At 47.3% G+C, this 20,154-nt stretch overlaps 1 protein-coding gene across 2 annotated transcripts in view; it reads left to right on the top strand.

Moving 5' to 3' along the window:
• Window positions 1–20,154, top strand: part of kalrna (kalirin RhoGEF kinase a) — a 103,444-nt gene that overhangs the window by 47,798 nt on the left and 35,492 nt on the right. For both annotated transcript variants that reach the window (XM_035603616.2, XM_035603615.2), the window contains exons 20-38: window positions 540–659; window positions 2,386–2,454; window positions 2,569–2,718; window positions 2,814–2,963; window positions 3,752–3,866; window positions 4,047–4,162; window positions 4,274–4,396; window positions 4,518–4,700; window positions 4,804–4,925; window positions 5,426–5,492; window positions 5,592–5,701; window positions 6,272–6,341; window positions 6,428–6,517; window positions 7,145–7,237; window positions 7,352–7,463; window positions 7,596–7,786; window positions 7,909–8,010; window positions 8,102–8,250; window positions 8,577–8,676. In XM_035603616.2, the coding sequence (XP_035459509.2) occupies window positions 540–659; window positions 2,386–2,454; window positions 2,569–2,718; window positions 2,814–2,963; window positions 3,752–3,866; window positions 4,047–4,162; window positions 4,274–4,396; window positions 4,518–4,700; window positions 4,804–4,925; window positions 5,426–5,492; window positions 5,592–5,701; window positions 6,272–6,341; window positions 6,428–6,517; window positions 7,145–7,237; window positions 7,352–7,463; window positions 7,596–7,786; window positions 7,909–8,010; window positions 8,102–8,250; window positions 8,577–8,676 (2,232 nt within the window). The remainder of the gene's footprint in view (window positions 1–539; window positions 660–2,385; window positions 2,455–2,568; window positions 2,719–2,813; window positions 2,964–3,751; window positions 3,867–4,046; window positions 4,163–4,273; window positions 4,397–4,517; window positions 4,701–4,803; window positions 4,926–5,425; window positions 5,493–5,591; window positions 5,702–6,271; window positions 6,342–6,427; window positions 6,518–7,144; window positions 7,238–7,351; window positions 7,464–7,595; window positions 7,787–7,908; window positions 8,011–8,101; window positions 8,251–8,576; window positions 8,677–20,154) is intronic.

The raw sequence follows: 20,154 nt of genomic DNA, 5'->3' as shown, positions 1-20,154 counted from the left end.
GCGGACATGTTCCAGGGCCATTACACGATAAGCGATCGCAACGTGATTGGCTGTACACTCCTCCTCTTCTTCTTCTTCTTCGTGGTTTGTAATGGCGGTTGGAGACGTGACGATACGCAACCGGCGAAACGAGGAATGAGCTCATTCTTACCGTGGTGTCGGCCTCCGACAAACCTGGACTTCACAGACCGGTCTGTTTGATGAGACACGTTTTAGCAGCGTCTCCGGCAGGCGAGACATGGACGATGCCTCTCTCTGCACATCAGTTTAACATCTGCTCTCAATCTTTAGACAAAGCCCAGAATCATAGGGTGAAATCCACAAACCTTGCTTTTTTTATATTTTGCTTATTTCCGGCTTTGTGTGTCTCCTGTAGTCATACGAGTGACTTAAAGACGCAGGCTCCAAAGTGAGCGTGGACACTGACACTACTACTACTACTAAATATGAAATTGCCATCTTATCATTTTGTCACATGTGTGTGTGTGTGTGTGTGTGTGTGTGTGTGTGCGTGTGTGTGTGTGTGTGTGTGTGTGTAGGTGTTGGGCTGGATCCGTAACGGTGAGTCCATGTTGAACGCCAGCATGGTGAACGCCAGCTCCCTGTCTGAGGCCGAGCAGCTGCAGAGGGAACACGAACAGTTCCAGATGGCAATAGAGGTACACACACACTCTCTCTCTCTCTCACAGACATATACACACACACACACACACACACACACTCTATCTCTCTTTACCTCTCACACACACACACACACACACACATCCTAATGACTGCTGCTGAAAACCAGGCTTACTGTACTTCACAGATAATTATTTCAGTATGCATCGGTTTGAGTAGTAGGGGATGGGAGCGCACACACACGCACGCACCCCCAAACACACAAACACACACACACACACACACACACGCACACACACTTTCTTTGTCATCTCCTTCTGAACCAGGCTTACCTCGATAATTATTTCATCATGTATTGACTTTGAAGAGTAACAGATGCTGATACACACACACACACACACACACAGATCTCCATGTGTACGTGTGAATGTGTGTGTGAGCAGTGCTTTAAATAGCTGATTCGAGGAGTGTGTGATCACTAAAAGGGGTAAAAGCCCCTTGGTCAGTGCTGTACCACACACACACACACACACACACACACACACAAACACAGACACACACCAATTGTCTTGGCCAAGGTCCATCATGTGTGTGTGTGTGTGTGTTCCCTCGACAAGATGTAAGTCATGCATCCTCCATCAGAGTGATGTAATACTGCCTCGGCTAATAGCTTTAACACACACACACGCACACAAACACACACACAGCACAATGAAAGCATTGTCTCATTCAACACTAACAGCAACATGATGACATGTATTTATGAAAGACATAAACCAACATGAAAATCACATCACAGCTCGTCACAGTTTCCCAACACAACGCAACAGACGAATCATGTCGTCTGTTTACTGCACTGATTCCAAAAGTGTAATTATGTATTGTTTTAATCCATAAAATCCATCCATACGTCCATTAGCTCTACTTCCTGATCTGTGAGGGGTCACAGAGGGTCTGGGGCCAATCACAGCTAATGCGTGAATAATAATAACAACATTAATAATAATCCCTACACTGCACTTTAACTACGTCTGTGTTTAAGTCTGGTCTCAAGTTATGAGACTTAATATAATTCAGAATCCTCACTGTAATATGTTTTTCTATAGTCCACTTTAATCTGTCGTACTTGAGGTTTCATGCAACTTTAATTCTCCCGCTCCCCTTCAGGCACATTAAAACTAATGACATTGGATATTAAAACCATAATTACTCGTATGAAAACTCTTCCCCTATGTGCTTTAAGAGATAATTGGACCTGAGGCAAGTTTGATCACACACTCGCCCTCCGGTTGCAGCTCTGACACATCGTGATCTTGGCTGACTGGTTTTCCAAATTCAGCCCCGGTCTGATAATATTATTAATTTATGTAGCTACATATTGACATTATGTTTCGACACCATAACAGTCGTGCGAGTCAAACTTGCTGGATGCGTTGACTTCCTCATAAAATACTTGCAAAGCTGATTTTTTTTTCGTGAAAAGAAGCCTTGAAACCCTCCGATTTTTAGATCCTTGTTTACCAACTTGCAGTCGTCGTCTTCGTCTTCGTCTTCCTCTTCTTCTTCTTCTTCTTCCTCTTCTTCACTGAAGATCAGCGGAACCTTTGGCTGAACTTTGCGCGCGCGTCCCCACGCGCACTGATCCAAACACAACCTCCATGGCTCCACAGCGTCAACGGGATGAAACGACAAGTCCACAGGGAGCCTTTTAAAGTTGAGTGCAACTTTGAATAAACACTGAGTATCTCCTCCGTCTCCCCGCAGTCTCTCTTCCACGCCAACTCCCTTCAGAAGACTCATCAGAGCGCCCTGCAGGTCCAGCAGAAAGCCGAGGTAGATCCACACACATCTGTTTCTCCTCCTCACAGCTCCGCTTTGATGGTTGCCCGCGGCCGCAAAGCCACGTACAAGCGCGTTCACCCTCTCGCCTGCTCTTACCCGTTCCAGATGATGCTGCAGGCGGGCCACTACGACCCGGAGGCCATTCGAAGCTGCGCCGAGAAGGTGGCGGTCCACTGGCAGCAGTTGATGCTGAAGATGGAGGACCGGCTGAAGCTCGTCAACGCCTCGGTGGCCTTCTACAAGACGTCGGAACAGGTACGGGAGGTTCTTTTTCTCACATCTGTGGCTCCGGGGGGGGGGGTCGGATACGGTCCCGGCGTCACCCTGGGACACCTCTGCTGTCCGTCCAGGTGTGCAGTGTGCTGGAGAGCCTGGAGCAGGAGTACCGTCGGGACGAGGACTGGTGCGGCAGCCACGACAAACTGGGACCGTCTGTGGAGAGCGACTACCTGCTGCCCCTGATCAGTAAACACCTGGAGCAGAAGGAAGCCTTCCTCAAGGTGAACTGCACCGGAACAGTCTGTAGAGAATTTCCAACCTCACACAGGAGACTGGAGAGATCAGAGGAGTCCTCCAGTTCCTCTTAGTCGCTTCCGCAATTTGCGTCTCTTGATCTGAATCCGAAGGGCGAATGAGAAGTTGTTTCCTTTAGATTGTGGTTTTTTGGTTTGTTTTCACGTAACAAATATTGGAGATGGGAGAAAAACAAAGCACAGTTTGTACAAGTGACTCACCGCAAGTCTTCCTTTTGCACTAGTTTGAATTCGCGACTCGACCGCCCCACATTATTCTTTCAACGTTTATTTAACCAGGAGTAAGAACAAAAACTCACTGAGATGGAAAATCTCAGGCAGCGGCGCATAAAACACTATGTATAAAAAGATATAACAATTTAAAAATGAGAAACAACATTCAACATGAAGTTCCTGCTTCCACGTCGTTTAGGATCCCTTCAAAAGTGTCCAATGAGATCAGGTCCTTTTGTAAGTTATTCCAAGCCGAGGGAGCATTGTACTCACTTAAAAGCCCTAATTTCCCACAGATGATTTCGGACTTCGGGGAAGAGTTAGAAGGAACAAGTCCCGGGAGTGTGAGAGTTCTCGTGGAAGTGTACTAGCGCCCAGCGCTCTTAATGGAGCGGTTTGGTTAAACGTTAAAGTCTGACAGTTAGCTGTAACGCCCGCCTTAAACGGACCAATCCAAAGCGGCGAAACAGCCACGGCTGATGTTGCTGACGGTGACGATGGAGGGAGAGCGAACGTCTAACCAGCGTCCCCCTGTCATCCAGGCCTGCACTCTGGCCCGGAGGAACGCCGAGGTGTTCCTGAAGTACATCCACCGCAACAACGTGAGCATGCCCGGAGCGGCCAGTCACGCCAGAGGGCCCGAGCAGCAGGTCAAAGGTCAGTGCTGCCGACGCCGCTGCTGAGGCGGCACCAGTTTGACAAAAGCCTGTAGAGTAAACTCGGAACCAATGTTCCGCATGACCCAAGTTATTTTTTCGTAATGATCTCATCTTCCCGGTGAGCTTTTCTCACCAAATAAATGTTGGTGCGGTGTGTTTGTATTGCGCGCGTGTGCAGCCATTCTGAACGAGCTGCTGCAGAGGGAGAACCGAGTTCTTCACTTCTGGACGCTGAAGAAACGACGGCTGGACCAGTGTCAGCAGTACGTGGTGTTCGAACGCAGTGCCAAACAGGTCAGTGTGTATGTGTGTGTGTGTGTGTGTGTGTCTGTAAGACAAAGAGAACGAGTTTAAACTTCCATCTGTTGTGTGTGTGTGTGTGTGTGTGTGTGCGTGCGTGTGCAGGCCCTTGATTGGATCCAGGAGACAGGTGAGGTCTACCTGGCCACGCACACGTCGCCCGGCGACAGCAGTGAGGAAACACAGGAGCTCCTCAGCAAATACCATCACTTCAGACTCACTGCCAAGGTACAGTACGCCGTGTGTGTGTGTGTGTGTGTGCGCGCGCGCGTGCGTACATGCATGTGTGTCAGCCATTTAATCTGTGTGTGTGTTTGTGTGTGTTTGTGTGTGCTGGAACGTGCCACAGCAAACCAAGGAGAAGGTGAAGCTGCTGATCCAGCTGGCGGACAACCTGGTGGAGAAAGGCCACGCCCACGTGTCGGAGCTGAAGCGGTGGGTGAGCACGGTGGACCGCCGGTACCGCGACTTCTCCCTGCGCATGGGCAAGTACCAGGAGAGTCTGGAGCGGAGCCTGGGGGTCAGCTCAGAGGTGAACACACACACACGCGCGCACACACACACACTGGACATGAACGTGGTGACACGTGTAGATACAGATAAAAATCCCCAAATTCACGTTCTTCTCCGCGCAGGACAACAAGGACTTGGAGCTGGACATCATCCCCGCCAGCCTGACGGACGACCCCGAGGTCAAACTGCGCGACCCCAAAGACGAGGTCAACGAGGAGAAGAGGAAGTCTGCGAGGAAGAAGGAGTGAGTGCGGAAAGCGAAGTGGAGGGCTGGGGCACGGGGTCCGGACATTTCCTGATCGAACCTGAAACACGTGAAGGGGATAATAGATCTATTATTATAGCTGCGGTAACTCACTGTATTTAACCGGATTCCTTCCCCTCCACTACCAACAGTGTTTCTGAGTCATCTGTGTCCCAAAGCATGCCCCAAGTTCGGAACTTAACCACATCAAAGAGACAGAATTGTGATAATAGCACAGTTTATAGTTTTTAATCTCCTCGGCAGCCGTTCTAAAAAAAAAGTCCTTTGTCTTATCGTGAATTGTTTGTCGGGACTATAAAGGTCTTGGAGGAACATCAGTGGACTCGTGCGATCATGGAATAATCACATACGCAATGGTACCAATTAAATAGTAAATGCCATCCGATCCTCTTGTTGTGGTTGCTCCCCCCCCCCCCCCCCCCCCCCCCCCCCCGGCGGGTCGTCTTCTTAAAAAAAAACAACGTTTTCCCGTGTCGCAGGTTCATCATGGCCGAGCTACTGCAGACGGAGAAGTCCTACGTCAAAGATCTCCACGAGTGTCTGGAGGTGGGAAGCGAGCGTTTTGTGCCCGTGTCATTTACGAGACATTGTCCCCGTCTGCAGGCCGAGGTGATTAACCGTCTGTCTGTGTGTCTCGTGTGTCAGACCTACCTGTGGGAGATGACCAGCGGCGTGGAGGAGATCCCCCCGGGCATCGCCAACAAGGAGCACGTCGTCTTCGGCAACATGCAGGAGATCTGCGACTTCCACAACAAGTGAGCGTTCGCACAGAAAGCTACGAACTCGGTGGCGCTCTGAACTTTGACACAAAGCGCGGCCACGGGTCAGAGAGCAGCTGGCTCGTGAAGCGAGACGAGGTGATTGGATGACGAGTGGCCGCCAACCTCATGATCCGGCGGCCAATCAGGGCTGGCGTAACGGTACAAGAGCTGTCTGTGAATCCACTCAGATGTTGGGGTGGATCTGGAAAAAGGCGACGGATCTAGGATTTTAAAAAAAAACAAAACGCTCTTTAATTGTAACGCCCGGCGACGGAGGTGAGCGCTTAGAGCGTGAGAGAAAAAAACGACATTGAGCGTAAGGAAAAGAATCATTGCAGGCTTCTTCGCCTCGGTTCCTCAAGGAACTTTTGTCCCGGTCTGCTTCACTGGAGCTCAAAGGGAACCTCCAACCTGCAGGACTTATGGGTTTCAGACACGCTCTTTATATTGTTCTGCTTTTCCACCTGCTCATTTTTTATTTAGAGGTTCCGAGGAACATTCAGGTGCTTTTATTAAACAGCTGATCCATTAAAGGTGATCTTTTGCATTTGTGTGTGTTTCCAGTATTTTCCTGAAGGAGCTGGTGAACTATGAGCAGCTGCCCGAGGACGTGGGCCACTGCTTCGTCACCTGGGTGAGAGAGTGGACCACACCATTTCATCCGCATGCAAAAAATACAAAAATATAGATTCACAATTGTGACTTTGTTCTGTTCTCCAGGCTGATAAGTTCCACATTTACGTGGATTACTGCAAGAACAAACCAGACTCCAGCCAGCTCATACTGGAACACGCCGGCAACTTCTTTGATGTGAGTTCATTTTTCTTTATTCTCTATATTTTCTACGTGTTTTTTTTGTTGTTGTAGATATTGTATATTTTGTAAGGTGTGTTGTGTGACACCTACTGCTGTAACACCGGAATTGGGATCAATAAAAGATCCATCAATCTATACAAAAAATTAAAAGCATCATAAATAAAACAACAAAACCTTTTATTTCACTTTATGATTATTTATAAAAACAACATATTCCAAATTAAATTGTTACCAATGTACCCACCTTCTCCTACTTTATACCTACCTAAAAACTCTGTGTACTGTATATTTTCAGATTAAGTATTATCTTTCTGCACATGCCTGCAGAAACAGTGTCCCAGTATAAAACTATCTATTTAAATGTTGTAGGTAATTTCTCACATAGATGATGACATAGATTCTGAAAGGGGAACTGGGCGAGAACATGCAGCTGCTGGTTTTTAATTTTCCTCCTGCAGCTGCAACGTGAGACGATTGTGGAGGTCATGCCTTTTTTTTCCAGCAGATGGCGCTGCCTGATCATTTAAAAACAAAACAACTCCCAACTGCAGCAGCATTATGCCGAATAGAAAATTCAACATTTATGACGATTCCAATTCCATTTTTTGTGTGTATTAACAGGACATCCAGCAGAAACGTGGACTGGCTAACTCCATCTCCTCCTACCTCATCAAACCAGTCCAGAGGATCACCAAGTACCAACTGCTGCTGAAGGTGGACACACACACACACACACACACACACACACACACACACACTAACACGGGAAAACGTGTTTTTTTAACTCTGTTATGATCATCACAGTTAACTCTCTCTCTCTTGGTGCAGGAGTTACTGTCCTGCTGTGAGGAGGGCAAAGGGGAGATCAAGGACGGTCTGGAGGTGATGCTCAGTGTTCCTAAGAGAGCAAATGATGCCATGCATCTGGCCATGTTGGAGGGTAAGATGCTGTCCCAATAATAATAATAATAATAATAATAATAATAATCCATCCATCCATTGTCTACCGCTTTATTTAATTGACTGTGACTTGGTTCGATGATAACTCTTCTTCATGCTCCTTCTTCCTCAGGCTTCGAGGAGAACCTGGAGGTGCAGGGCGAGCTCATCCTGCAGGACAGCTTCCAGGTCTGGGACCCGCGCTCGCTGATCAGGAAGGGCCGGGACCGCCACCTCTTCCTGTTCGAGTTCTCCCTGGTCTTCAGCAAGGAGATCAAAGACTCGGCGGGCAGAACCAAGTACCAGTACAAGAACAAACTACTGGTGTGTGTGTGTGTGTGTGTGTGTGTGTGTGTGTAGTTTGTACTGTATGTTCTGTAGCTCCACACACGTTAGCTGTCGCTGACTCGCGTGTTCTTTCCTCTTCTCTCCTCGCTGCGCTGCAGACGTCTGAGTTGGGGGTGACCGAGCACATTGAGGGCGACTCGTGTAAATTCGCTCTGTGGGCAGGAAGAACCCCGTCCTCCGATAATAAGACTGTGCTCAAGGTAAGTGGAAATAAAAAAGGTGGTTCCTGTCACCTTAAGTTGTTATGTTATTATTAATAATAATTATTATATTGATGTGTTCGTCCTCCAGGCGTCCAATATGGAAGCGAAGCAGGAGTGGATCAAGAACATCAGGGAGGTGATCCAGGAGAGGATGACTCACCTGAAGGGGGCGCTGAAGGAGCCTCTGCACCTGCCCAAAACACCAGCACTGACCAGACCCAGGAATAACACCAAGAGGTAAACAAGGACACACACACACACGCACACACACACACACACACACACACACACACACACACACACACACACACACACACACACACACACACACACACACACACACACACACACACACACACACACGCACGCACACACACACACACACAGAGGACGAGTCAAGTCAATTTATTTGTGAAGCACGTTGTAAAAAAACTTAAAAATCTGAACTAATGTTGCCAGAAGTGGTTGTGTTGTCTCGGCTTTTATCACAGTGGAAAACATCTCACCCCAAAAAGTGTTCGAGTGATTTAAAATTTCATTCCGGTTGTTTCGTGTGTTTCCAGGGACGGAGGTGAAGACGGAGACAGTCAGGGAGACGGCAGCCAACCAGACACCATCTCCATCGCGTCCCGGACGTCCCAGAACACTGTGGACAGCGACAAGGTAGGACACACACACACACACACACACACACACACACACACACACACACACACACACACACACACACACACACACGCGCCCAGAGAGGCCACTTTTGGATACGTTGAATAATGGAGGAGGAGTTAAAAGCAGCTGATTGAGACTCACCTTCTGTGGCCTGTGACGAGCTGATGGCCCACAGCTGCCTCGCCGCTACAGGGTCTCCCGCGCAGCTACAATGGGCAAGAAGCAGGGGCTGCGAGCGTGCCAGTGGCTCGCGGAGCCCACAGTCGTACTCGTCCCTGTAGGTTCAGGTTGTGTGTGTGTGAGATAAAGATTCAGCCATGTCGGCGAATGAGCAGAGAAAATGAAAAACCTCTTCAGGTTGTGTGCGGGCGTCTGTGCCGAAGCCTCCTACCAGCCGGCTTCTCACGTCCAAGTAAGCCCGTCTTTGAACTTTGATTTTTTTTCAAAAACTGTATTCAAGACCTGCAGGGATTTATTCAAGCCAAGAGGTTTGGACGTGCCGTCTCCAGAACATCACCATAATTACTGTTCCCCTTTTGAAAGTCGCAAAATTCTGCTGTTGCAGAGTTTCTCCACGTCAAGTATTTTCCCATTGTCTGATGTGTAAGCCAGTTTGGATTTAAATGAACTGGGTTATTGGATGTGGTTGGAAGTTTTTTTGTAGTTTAAGGTCGTTTTCAAATTAGCAACAAAAAAAAACCCAATAGCTGAAATCCACAGATTTTGAACGGAGCACTTGTTCTGATGCCACTGTTGTCCACACACACACACACACACACACACACACACACACACACACACACACACACACACACACACACACACAGAGAGAGAGAGATGTCAGTCATGGCCTCCCTCTGTCGGGTTACACTGTGTGACCTTTTCACTGTGCAACCCCGACGCCTACACCCCGACACTCACCCTGCCTCTAAATGTCAGCCACACACACACACACACACACATGAAGACACACTCTTGGCCACTCATGCAGAATGGCCTTGGCTGTGTGTGTGTGTGTGTGTGTGTGTGTGTGTGTGTGTGTGTGTGTGTGTGTGTGTGTGTGTGTGTGTGTGTGTGTGTGTGTGTGTGTGTGTGTGTGTGTGTGTGTGTGTGTGTGTGTGTGAGTGATACCGCACTGTCACTTGATTTTCTCTATCTTGTTTTTCTACATTAAATAGAAAGACAATGCTTATAAACACACACGTCTGTCGTACTGTAACTCTGCATATGCATTCAATATCGCATGTCTGTTTGTCTCCACCTCTTCCTTTCCAACGAAAACATCATAATGAGGTTTTCCACTCCGCCTTTTTTTTTTCTGTACGTGGGTGTGTTGTTGATCATCTCGTCCAGTTTATTGTTTCTAGGATTCTAGAAAACGCTCGCTCGCTATTTTAGGGATCCGCCTCCTCCGCTGTTTTCCTACAAGACATCAAAAGGGAAAAAAAGTTCCCTGCATTTTGTTTTGATAAAGTTTCCCCCGTTTCATATGCCGACGCAGCAGACGCCCCGCTGTGTGTGTGTGTGTGTGTGTGTGTGTGTGTGTGTGTGTGTGTGTGTGTGTGTGTGTGTGTGTGTGTGTGTGTGTGTGTGTGTGTGTGTGTGTGTGTGTGTGTGTGTGTGTGTGTGTGTGTGTGTGTGTGTGTGTGTGGTGGATCTGTTTTTAATCAGGCTTCACGAGGAGATGGAGAGCTCGTTGTGGGTGGACAGCCTGGAATTAAAAAGGTTTTTTTGTCGTAATTAATTTTTTTCTAAGTAATTAGTGTCGTAACATAAATTAAAAATTGTCTGAATCCATTGGTTGAGAGAAAAATTATGCATTTCAATAAATAGTGGAGGTTCTCCCCCTCACCCCTAACGAAAGGGTTAATCAATGTTTTTCTAGATAGCTACTATTAGAACACACAGGATCATTAATGAATCAGCGTCATGGCTGCGGGGGCCCACAGAGGAGCACCGCTTGTCTAATCAACTGCCATCTTTCCCCTTGGTGTCGGCCGCCACTTCACTCTGCCTTCACCTCCTTGTGTCTTTGGAAGTGCAGGCACCAATTTTTGTCGTGGAGGGGCCTGCGGAGACTCTTGCGTAATTTCATTTTCCCAGGAGAGCGGTGTCAGAGTTTCAGTGTGGCGAGGTTGACGCCCATCCCGTGTGCACTTTGGAGCCGAGACGACTCAGAGATGCGAGCCGGGCGCTGTTTGTTCCAGCGCCGCGCCCGCTCTTCAGGTGCACTTATTTCAATATTTGCTAACCAGGTCATTAGATTAAACACGAAAACACGAGAAACGGCAGCAAGACTGTGGCGATGTGACAGGCGGATGTTGAGTGAAGTGAGGTTTCGATCAGACCTACGTGTGTAATCGGAGCAGAATATGTTGCAAGTTGTTCTCCGTCGTCACGCGATCAGCTGCGGGTGTGTGTGAGGAATGTAACCCGCTGTCAGCCGACTGAAACTTCGCATCACGTCCGTGACGTGATCGTTGCGAGTAGTTGTCCGTGAGAAGTTCGTTGCGTGGAAGCAAACCAGACCTGAACAGTTTGAAAGTCATTGAATTTCTACTACTGAATTTTCCAGCGTTGAAATTTTTGCTTCTGAAGTTTTTTTTGCGGCGTTGAAAAAAAATGATGCATCTGATTTTATTTTGGCCTCTGAACTTTAAGGCTTCAAAATAAGAGATTTTCACTTTTTTATCAAATTCCATTGGGCAAATTCACATCCCCCAAAATTCTGCGTTGAAAAAAAAACTCAACGTGCGCGACGCCGAGGATCAGGAGTCGATGCTGTGTCGAGTCCGTCCAACGTCCAGCCAATCGGGTCGCGCTCCGTCGGTCAATGCGCCGACGCCGGAGGTCACAAGCGTTCGGCCAACGCAGATTCTGAACTTTCCCGGATCAGTCACTGACAAATGAAACGTTATTAAAACACGCGTGCAGGGAGCGTCTACAAAGTGCAACGCAGAAAGAAACAGCAGTGAGCCTTTAGACATGACGATACATAATGACAACAAGAATTTTTTTCAGTTCTTTTAATCTGAAAGGGTCGGCAAAAAAAAAAATAAAAGATCCCATACGTAATTTCAACGTCTGGCGAGACGGCTTCCATACGGTCAAAGCTTGATGAACGCAACCGTACGCTTTTCAATTAGTGCAGTAGAGGATTCATCTGCTCAGTGTGATTCTCCTGTCGTGGAGAAGGGGGAGGAGCTGCACGTACTGTCTCTGGGTCTGTACATGCTGCTCTTCTTCTCTTACTCATCTCACCTGTTTTTCAGTAAACGTCCTCTCACCTTTCTCTGTCCTCCGGCCTCGGCCTTGTTTCTCTCGCCGGCCCCCTTTTTTTTTCTTCCTCCTTTTCCCCTATTTATAAACCTCTTGCTCTATTTCCATCTCTTTCCTCAGCAATCTGCCACTGATTCACACACACACACACACACACACACACACACACACACACACACACACACACACACACACACACACGCGCGCCCATGATTAGAAGCTCATGTTAAAACTCCATCCCTACTTTTTTAGCCCTCTGAATTTTCACACCTCTTTCTGTTCCCCGCTTTCTTTCTAACGCCCCGTCCGTCTCCAGTGAACTGTAATAACGGCCCAGTGTTGGCATAGTCAGATGTTCCACTGTCTGGGAGTGTGTGTGTGTGTGTGTGTGTGTGTGTGTGTGTGTGTGTGTGTGTGTGTGTGTGTGTGTGTGTGTGTGTGTGTGTGTGTGTGTGTGTGTGTGTGTGTGTGTGTGTGTGTGTGTGTGTGTGTGTGTGTGTGTGTGTGTGTGTGTGTGTGTGTGTGGCTACTGTTTCTCGTGGTTTTTGGAGAAGTTCTAAAAGACGAACTCCCCCATAGTTTCACCTCACTATGATTCACTTCTCCGTCTCGTACTTTTTTTCTTTTCATCCGTCTTGCTGCTCAGGCCCCCCCCCCCATCCTCTCCTCTCCTCCTCCATTTTCACACCTCATTCTCTCTCTCTCCACGTACTGTACGTCCTCCCTCTCTCCCACTCTGTATGAAAGGTGTGTAATGTGTCAGTTTAAAGTGTCTGTTAGTGTTGTAGAAGCAGTTCCAGCAGGTTGATCTCGCCTCCCTCCCTCCCGACGTGCGCATCAACCAGTTCTTTCCAGACTTTCCATTCGCTCAGCAGACCTACACATTTACCTTGACTTATATGGACAATGTACATATTTAAAAATGTTTTAATTTGACTCTGGTCCAGGCTTTTTTTTATGTATCCATATTATTCACATTCATTGGTAGGAATCATAATGATTTATTTCATATTCCGATCCATACTGGAAATTATTCCATAAATACATACTTTACCTGTTTTTATGGATATGAAAGGATCCCCAGGATTCAATTCATTAGAAATGTTTAAACCCTAATATCTAAATGTCAAAACTTCAACGTCGTTGACCTCATTTAAATTCAGATCAATGTGAAACTGTCGTTGACACTTTAAGCGTTAGCAGCAACGCTTTGTATTCACCTGCTGGCAGTTGAGTCGTGACTGACAAGAACCAATGAGGAAGCGAATGCGGGTGACGACAGCATCATTGTTTCACACCCGTCCGTGCTACAGTGCAGCTCCCGGAGTTCTCAAACTAAAGCGGGGGGGGGGGGGCGAGCTATCCGATCTGGAAATGTAGCCTTAGTCGCTTTAACAGTACCGGGCCGTAACCTTAAAGCCGCAGTTTGTAATTTGTGTACTTTTCTGGCGGCATCTGGTGGTAAAGTTGCAAACTGCAACCAACCAACCAACCGAGCGACTGACTGGGGACACTTTATGGCGGCGCACTGCTGATAACATTTCTGGTTTCTGGCAAGGTGCACGAGACGTATTCTGGAGCGTTTAGTTCAACAACCGTATTCAACACGACGTAGAAACATGGAGACTCACACGGAGGTCGGGTCCACGTCATGTGACTATATTTAACTCATTATACATTAATGAACACATAGTTATGGACAATATATTCAATTTCTGTGAATGGGTTCTTCTAACTTTTACACACTGCAGCTTTAACTGAACCGGGCCCTAAGCCCTAGAGGTTGCGGATCAGAAAACATTTCCAGAACGGATAATGAGAGAACTCGTCGTCCAGCTTCTTCCGGCCTGCTCTGTTCCAGTTCACCGTACACGGTGGGATTGAGGAATACGCGATGTTCCGTTGACGTGCTGCGGATCCGGGCCAGTCGGTGCGACGCCTCGTCGCGTGAACATGCTCTGTGACGTCGCGCGGCGTCTTGTCTTGTTTCCCTCTGCGACGCTCCGCTGGTGCCGTGAGTCAGCGGCGGTTGCAGCCTGTGGTCTCCACGTTATTTAAAGTTTCATTCCAGCGGTTGGCAGCTCGGCTGCGCCGCGGGCCTGTTGGTCGGAGTGCAACAGTCTGCCTTTTTTCCTTCTGTTTTTTTTTTGTTGTTTTTCTTTCACAGCCACCGCCTTCGGTCGGAGCGCAAAATAATTGCTCGTAGTGCGCGCGCCAGGTTTAATAAAGCGTACCAACGCTCCCGTGCCGTGGGGGATGAATGTGCGACCGCCGTTTGGACCCGGACTCACCAGCAGCTGAACCAATGTTTACTCCTGCGCCTCAAATGAATTAAAGCCACTTATGAAGCCGAGCTGGAGTCGATCGGAGAAAAAGGCTTGTTGACTCAAATCACTAAAACCATTAAGTCATTTAGTTTTTGGGAGAATTCTGATTGAGTTTCTCAAATGAGATAAAGGAGAAATAAGCATTTTAAAACGTTGTGACAGTGACAAACCTTTCCACAAACGGACCCGGACTATCTGGTGCCTGGGGTCTGGAGGAGAGGGAACGTTGGTCTGTTCGTCTCCGGCTGAGGTTTAAAGCTACAGTGTGTAATATTCAGAAGAACTCATTCACAGAAATTGAATACATCGTCCATAGCTCTGTGTTCATATGAGTTAGATGTAGTAACGTGAGGTGGACCTGACCTCCGCGTGAGTCTCCGTGTTTGGACGTCGCGTTGAATACGCTCGTTGAACTAAACGGTTCCAGAGTACGTTGCGTTCGACGGCGGTTGAGTTTTCAGACGCTGCCGGGAAACCGGGAATTGGAATCAGCGGTGCGTCGCCATAAAGTGTCCCCAGTCGGTCGGTCGCTCGGGTGGTTGCGGTTTGCAACTTCACCACCAGGTGCCGCCAGAAAATTGGGGCTTTAAACTAAAATATCACAAGTTGGCAGCAGTGACATTTGTTTTGTCCTGCTTTATTAATCAAACCAGCAATCGTGTATTCTTCCATTGTAGTTTGATTTAGTGCTGCTGTAATGAGACGATATATAAAAGGTACTTTGAGAGTAATAAAAGTAACTAATATTACGTACTTTGTTTAGAGATGGAAGACGAGCCTGTAACGCTGGTTAGCAATTTGTTTACGTGTGTGTGTGTGTGTGTGTGTGTGTGTGTGTGTGTGTGTGTGTGTGTGTGTGTGTGTGTGTGTGTGTGTGTGTGTGTGTGTGTGTGTGTGTGTGTGTGTGTGTGTGTGTGTGTGTGTGTGTGTGTGTGTGTGTGTGTGTGTGTGTGCGCGCTCGTGCTCATGAATCAAATGCAATCAGTGTCGGGTTCAGACTGAAGCCGTACAGTAGCCATCTGCTGGTCATATGACTCAGAGACACACACACACACTAAGGAGAGTGCCGCCCGTCAAACACAAAGCTATGGTTGTTTGTTCTCTCTCACACACACACACACACACACACACACACACACACACACACACACACACAGACGGAGAGGGCGTGTTTGTGTGTGTATGTGTGTGTGTGCGCGAAGACACAACGAGGGAGTTGTCAGATAGAGAGGGAGAGAGAGGGAGACAGACAGAAGAGGACGAGGTCGACATGCCAAAGTGGATGAGCTTTAAACTGTTCAAAGAGAGCAGCAGAGTGAGTAGAACCTGCTGCGCACGCACGCACGCACGCACGCACGCACACACACACACACACACACACACACACACACACACACACACTGCACCGGCAGCTCAGATTAATCTACTACTGTTTTCGTTCACCTGGAATCATAATCACAGATAATCTGCTCTCCTGTGAGACTGCGTCTCCAACTGTTCTGTAGTAAAACGTCAAGAGATCATCGCTGTTCTCGACCCGAGTTGGATTTTGTTTTGTTCTTACTGAAGTTTCTGACCGTCGATTTGATTGTTAACGACAACAAAAAAACGGTGTTAATGCATCCGTGCTGCTGAGTTGCTGTTAAAGGCGTGCGTGCGTGTGTGTGCGTGTGTGTGTGCGTGTGTGTGTGTGTGTGTGTGTGTGTGTGTGTGTGTGTGTGTGTGTGTGTGTGTGTGTGTGTGTGTGTGTGTGTGTGTGTGTGTGTGTGTGTGTGTGTGTGTGTGTGTGTGTGTGTGTGTGTGTGTGTGTGTGTGTGTGTGTGTGTGTGTTGGGGAGATTAATGGTTAAACTGGGTGTGTGTATTGGTGGAGATTAATGGTTAAACTCTGTGTGTGTGTGTGTGTGTGTGTGTGTGTGTGTGTGTGTGTGTGTGTGTGTGTGTGTGTGTGTGTGTGTGTGTGTGTGTGTGTGTGTGTGTGTGTGTGTGTGTGTGTGTGTGTGTGTGTGTGTGTGTGTGTGTGTGTGTGTGTGTGTCAGACGGCGAGGACAGGAAACTGGGCATTAGTTGCCACAGAGACTGGACAAATGAAATGTGAGTCAGTTCGTTTCAGACACATTTCACACGTGGACTTTTTACGTTTTCGATTTTTAAGCTGCTCTGAGAAATGAAGCTGGAGGAGGAAATTCCCACTTGAATGTTTCACTGAGACTGAAAGTCCCATATGAAGGTTCCTCTGAAGTGTGGTTGGGTAAATGTAGATTTAACAGTTCAGACAAAGACGCTCTGTATTGTGTTTGTGTCCATGTGGAGATGTCTCCAGCGCCTGGAGGGAATGTCTCTCCGCTTGCCCTCGCTCCGACTCCATCGTGTAACTGGTGTAACGCACGTACAGACGTGTACAGTAGAGGCCGCGAGGTGCTAGGACTTACTTTGTTCGTTTATTTGGCCATTTTCATTTCGGGGGGTTCGTCTGTGGGAAGGTTCAACTGACATCTGCACAATACCAGTTGGTGCCACAATGTTTGCAGCTCAGTGGAGAATCTTCAACCAAAGATTTGTGTTGTTACTGATTCGCCGTTGTGATTTTTTTTGATTTGCCGTCTTTTGTTTTGCTGTCTCTTCATGTTGTTTTCTCATTTGTCGCAGTGATTTGCACTTCCGGGCCACCGGACACATTCCGGGTATTCGCTCTCGTCCATAAGATCAGTTCTCCATGAAGTGAGTGAGTTCATCAGCAGGTTGTGAAGTTGAGTCGCCTGTTTCCACCCGCGGCGGCACCAGACCCGTACGGAGGAGTCGTTGTCAGTGGCCCGTGTGTGTGTGAGTTGTTCTGACTCCGTTGTGCAGACTGAACCCGCGGACCAGTGCTCTTCATGATCCAGCGAGCGTCTGCTCTTTATGGGAGAGTCTGCGCTGCTGTTTTTGAATTAAATGTCGGTTTGTGGGTTTCTTGTTTTTTTTGAAGGGTCTGAAAGTGTCTGCAGTTTATTTTCTCATTCTCAGCAGTTTGTCTGTTTTCCTGTGCAAAGCAGGACTCGGTCACACTGGCTCTCACACAGGGTTTGTGTCATCAAACCACTGTATTCTCAGACGTGGGGGCGATGATGGACTTGTCGGGCAGGTCTCCTCCACGTGCGACCAGAGAACAACTGTCTCACGTTGTTTTTCAGACTTGTTCTCCATCTGTTGTTGACGCAGGGTGTGGAGCATTTCCCCCCCGAAATAGAAAATGTATTTTGCAGTTTGCAACTTAGTTAAACTTGGGACTTTTTGTTTTTTCCCGTGGCGAGATGCTGCATCTCCTCTGTCTTGACTGTTGTTGTGACGCGTGGTGAACCCACAGGACGTCACCCGCTTCTCTCCGAGCTTCATCGTCTCCTGGACTATAAATGGTCCATAATGTACAGAAAATTAACATGCCGCTGTTTTGAAACTAGATATTGATCCAAAAACTCCTCAGGGAAAAATGTTTACTGACGTTGATAATCACGCGAGTCGAGTCGCCCTCTGCTGGTCATTTGAGAGAACACGGGTTTTAGCCATTTCCTCGTCGGCTTCACTTTTTTAATATACAGTCTCATGTGTTTGGTTCACATGATTTGGTATTTTTTATAAATGGTCTTAACGCTGATCGCGATAATTCCTGGGACGATATATCGTGCAACAGACAAACTAACCAATGACAGTAAAGGCAACAGACACATTGATACAGTGGCTGTAGTCAAGTCTAATGAGAAAATAAAGTCAAGCTGGATTCATTGATTTAGGAACTTCGACAAAAAGCGTGTTAGGCACGATGCAGCACTGCTCCCTAGAGAAATAAAGTTCATATACATGTATAACTAACTTTCCTTAGGGTACAGCTACATGTAATGATGCACTTATCAAGAAAATGTCCTCCACGTCTTTTGTGTTCAAATATAGTCGACTCACAGCACTTGACTGAGTTGAGGACGGATTGTTAGATGAATATGGGAAAGGAAAAAGGAGCACGAGACAAGAGGACGAACCTCGTCTCGTGTGGCACGCGGCCCGTTGCCAAGTGGATGTAAGTGCTGTAAATTAGTTTCATATGAGGGTTGATTCCTCGGGAGGCGAGGTTGGTGGTCCCGTCCTCACCGGGCAATATTTCCACAGACGCACGACCCTGTCACTTCAGATATGTAGACGCTTCAGGCCCTGGCAGCGAAATACTTACTTTTCTGTCCCTTCCAAACGGCGACTAATGAGTGATGCCGATATACGTGTGTGTGTTCGTGTGTGTGTTCGTGTGTGTGTTCGTGTGTGTGTGTGTGTGTGTGTGTGTGTGTGTGTGTGTGTGTGTGTACACACATATACATATATATATATATGTGTGTGTGTATGTGTGTGTATATATATATATACATATTTATGTATATATATATGCGTGTGTATATATGTATATATATATATGCGTGTGTATATATATGCGTGTGTATATGTATATGTATACATGTGTGTGTATATGTATATGTATACATGTGTATGTATATACGTATATGTATATATATATTTTTATAATTTGAATCATACTGTCACTGATTCCCCACATGTCGTGCCAGTAATTGAAGCTTGATATTTTATAACCAAATTTTACTAAAAAATGATGGATATTGACTTGAGGTTGACTTCAAGAACAACTGCGCAGCAGTACGGTGAAAGGCTGAGGAGAGATTAACCATTACCACGGCGTCTCCATCTACCTGCTGCCCTTTGACACCGGAGACGCCGGGTTCACGCTCACCGCACGTCACCGCGTGCTTCCTGTTTCGCTCGCGCCACGAACATGGGGCGAACCGAACTGTTGTCCGTCCGCGGACGTCAGGACGGTTCCACCTTGAACCACGGCAGCAGAGTAATCAGCCAGGAAGAGTGTGTGTGTGTGTGTGTGTGTGTGTGTGTGTGTGTGTGTGTGTGTGTGTGTGTGTGTGTGTGTGTGTGTGTGTGTGTGTGTGTGTGTGTGTGTGTGTGTGTGTGTGTGTGTGTGTGTGTGTGTGTGTGTGTGTGTGTGTGTGTGTGTTTGAAAATCACCTGTACCTTTTATAGAAACAGTGGTTCTTGTTGCTAGGAGACCCTTAGCCTGGCAAAGAGAGTGCCTGGTTACTCACATGCACGAATACACACACACACACACACACACACACACACACACACACACACACACACACACACACTCTCTCTGACATTTTCCAAGACGAGGAGACTGGAGCAGACGAGGCAGAAAGAGAAAGAGAAGGTCGTTGGAGGAGGAAATGGCTTACTATAATTTATTCACATCTTTATAATATAGCAGTCATAGCAGTTATGAATGAATGTAAAAATATATATGTATAATATATATATTCTGTCCGGCATCTCTTCGGTGTTTCTCTCCACGGTGACGTGTGGAACCGGCCCGTCATCAGCTGACAGTGTGTCCGTTGTACAATAACACAGATTGTGATCATTTCTTTTCTCCAAACGCACAGTTCGGCCGCATCGTTTCGTCTGAGAATCAGTTCCGTCACCTTCTGTCTTGTGATGCTTTTTGTGACGTCTGCTGTCGTCTTTGTTTCCTTTGTATGATCTCATTGTTGTTTTCTTTGGCGCATTAGAGGAAAACACAAAGCACAATGTCTCCTCCAATACGAGTAAAGGTTCAACACACCTCCGCAGCGTGACGTCAGTTATACGACTATTACGTTTCTTCATTTTTATCAGCTCTTTATGTAACCGGGTTATTGAGCCAATTAATGAACAATATTCACCAACGTTAGTTCCCACTTGAACCCGAGGACTGTAAACACTTTGTGACTGCAGCTCACGTCTTCTCCTCCTTATCACGGTCTGTGGATCATTAACAG

The sequence above is a fragment of the Scophthalmus maximus genome, chromosome 14 (genome assembly GCF_022379125.1).
Source record: "Scophthalmus maximus strain ysfricsl-2021 chromosome 14, ASM2237912v1, whole genome shotgun sequence".
NCBI lineage: Eukaryota > Metazoa > Chordata > Actinopteri > Pleuronectiformes > Scophthalmidae > Scophthalmus > Scophthalmus maximus.
The sequence above is the reverse complement of the archived record's forward strand: the minus strand, read 5'-3'. Positions and strand labels throughout refer to the sequence as shown.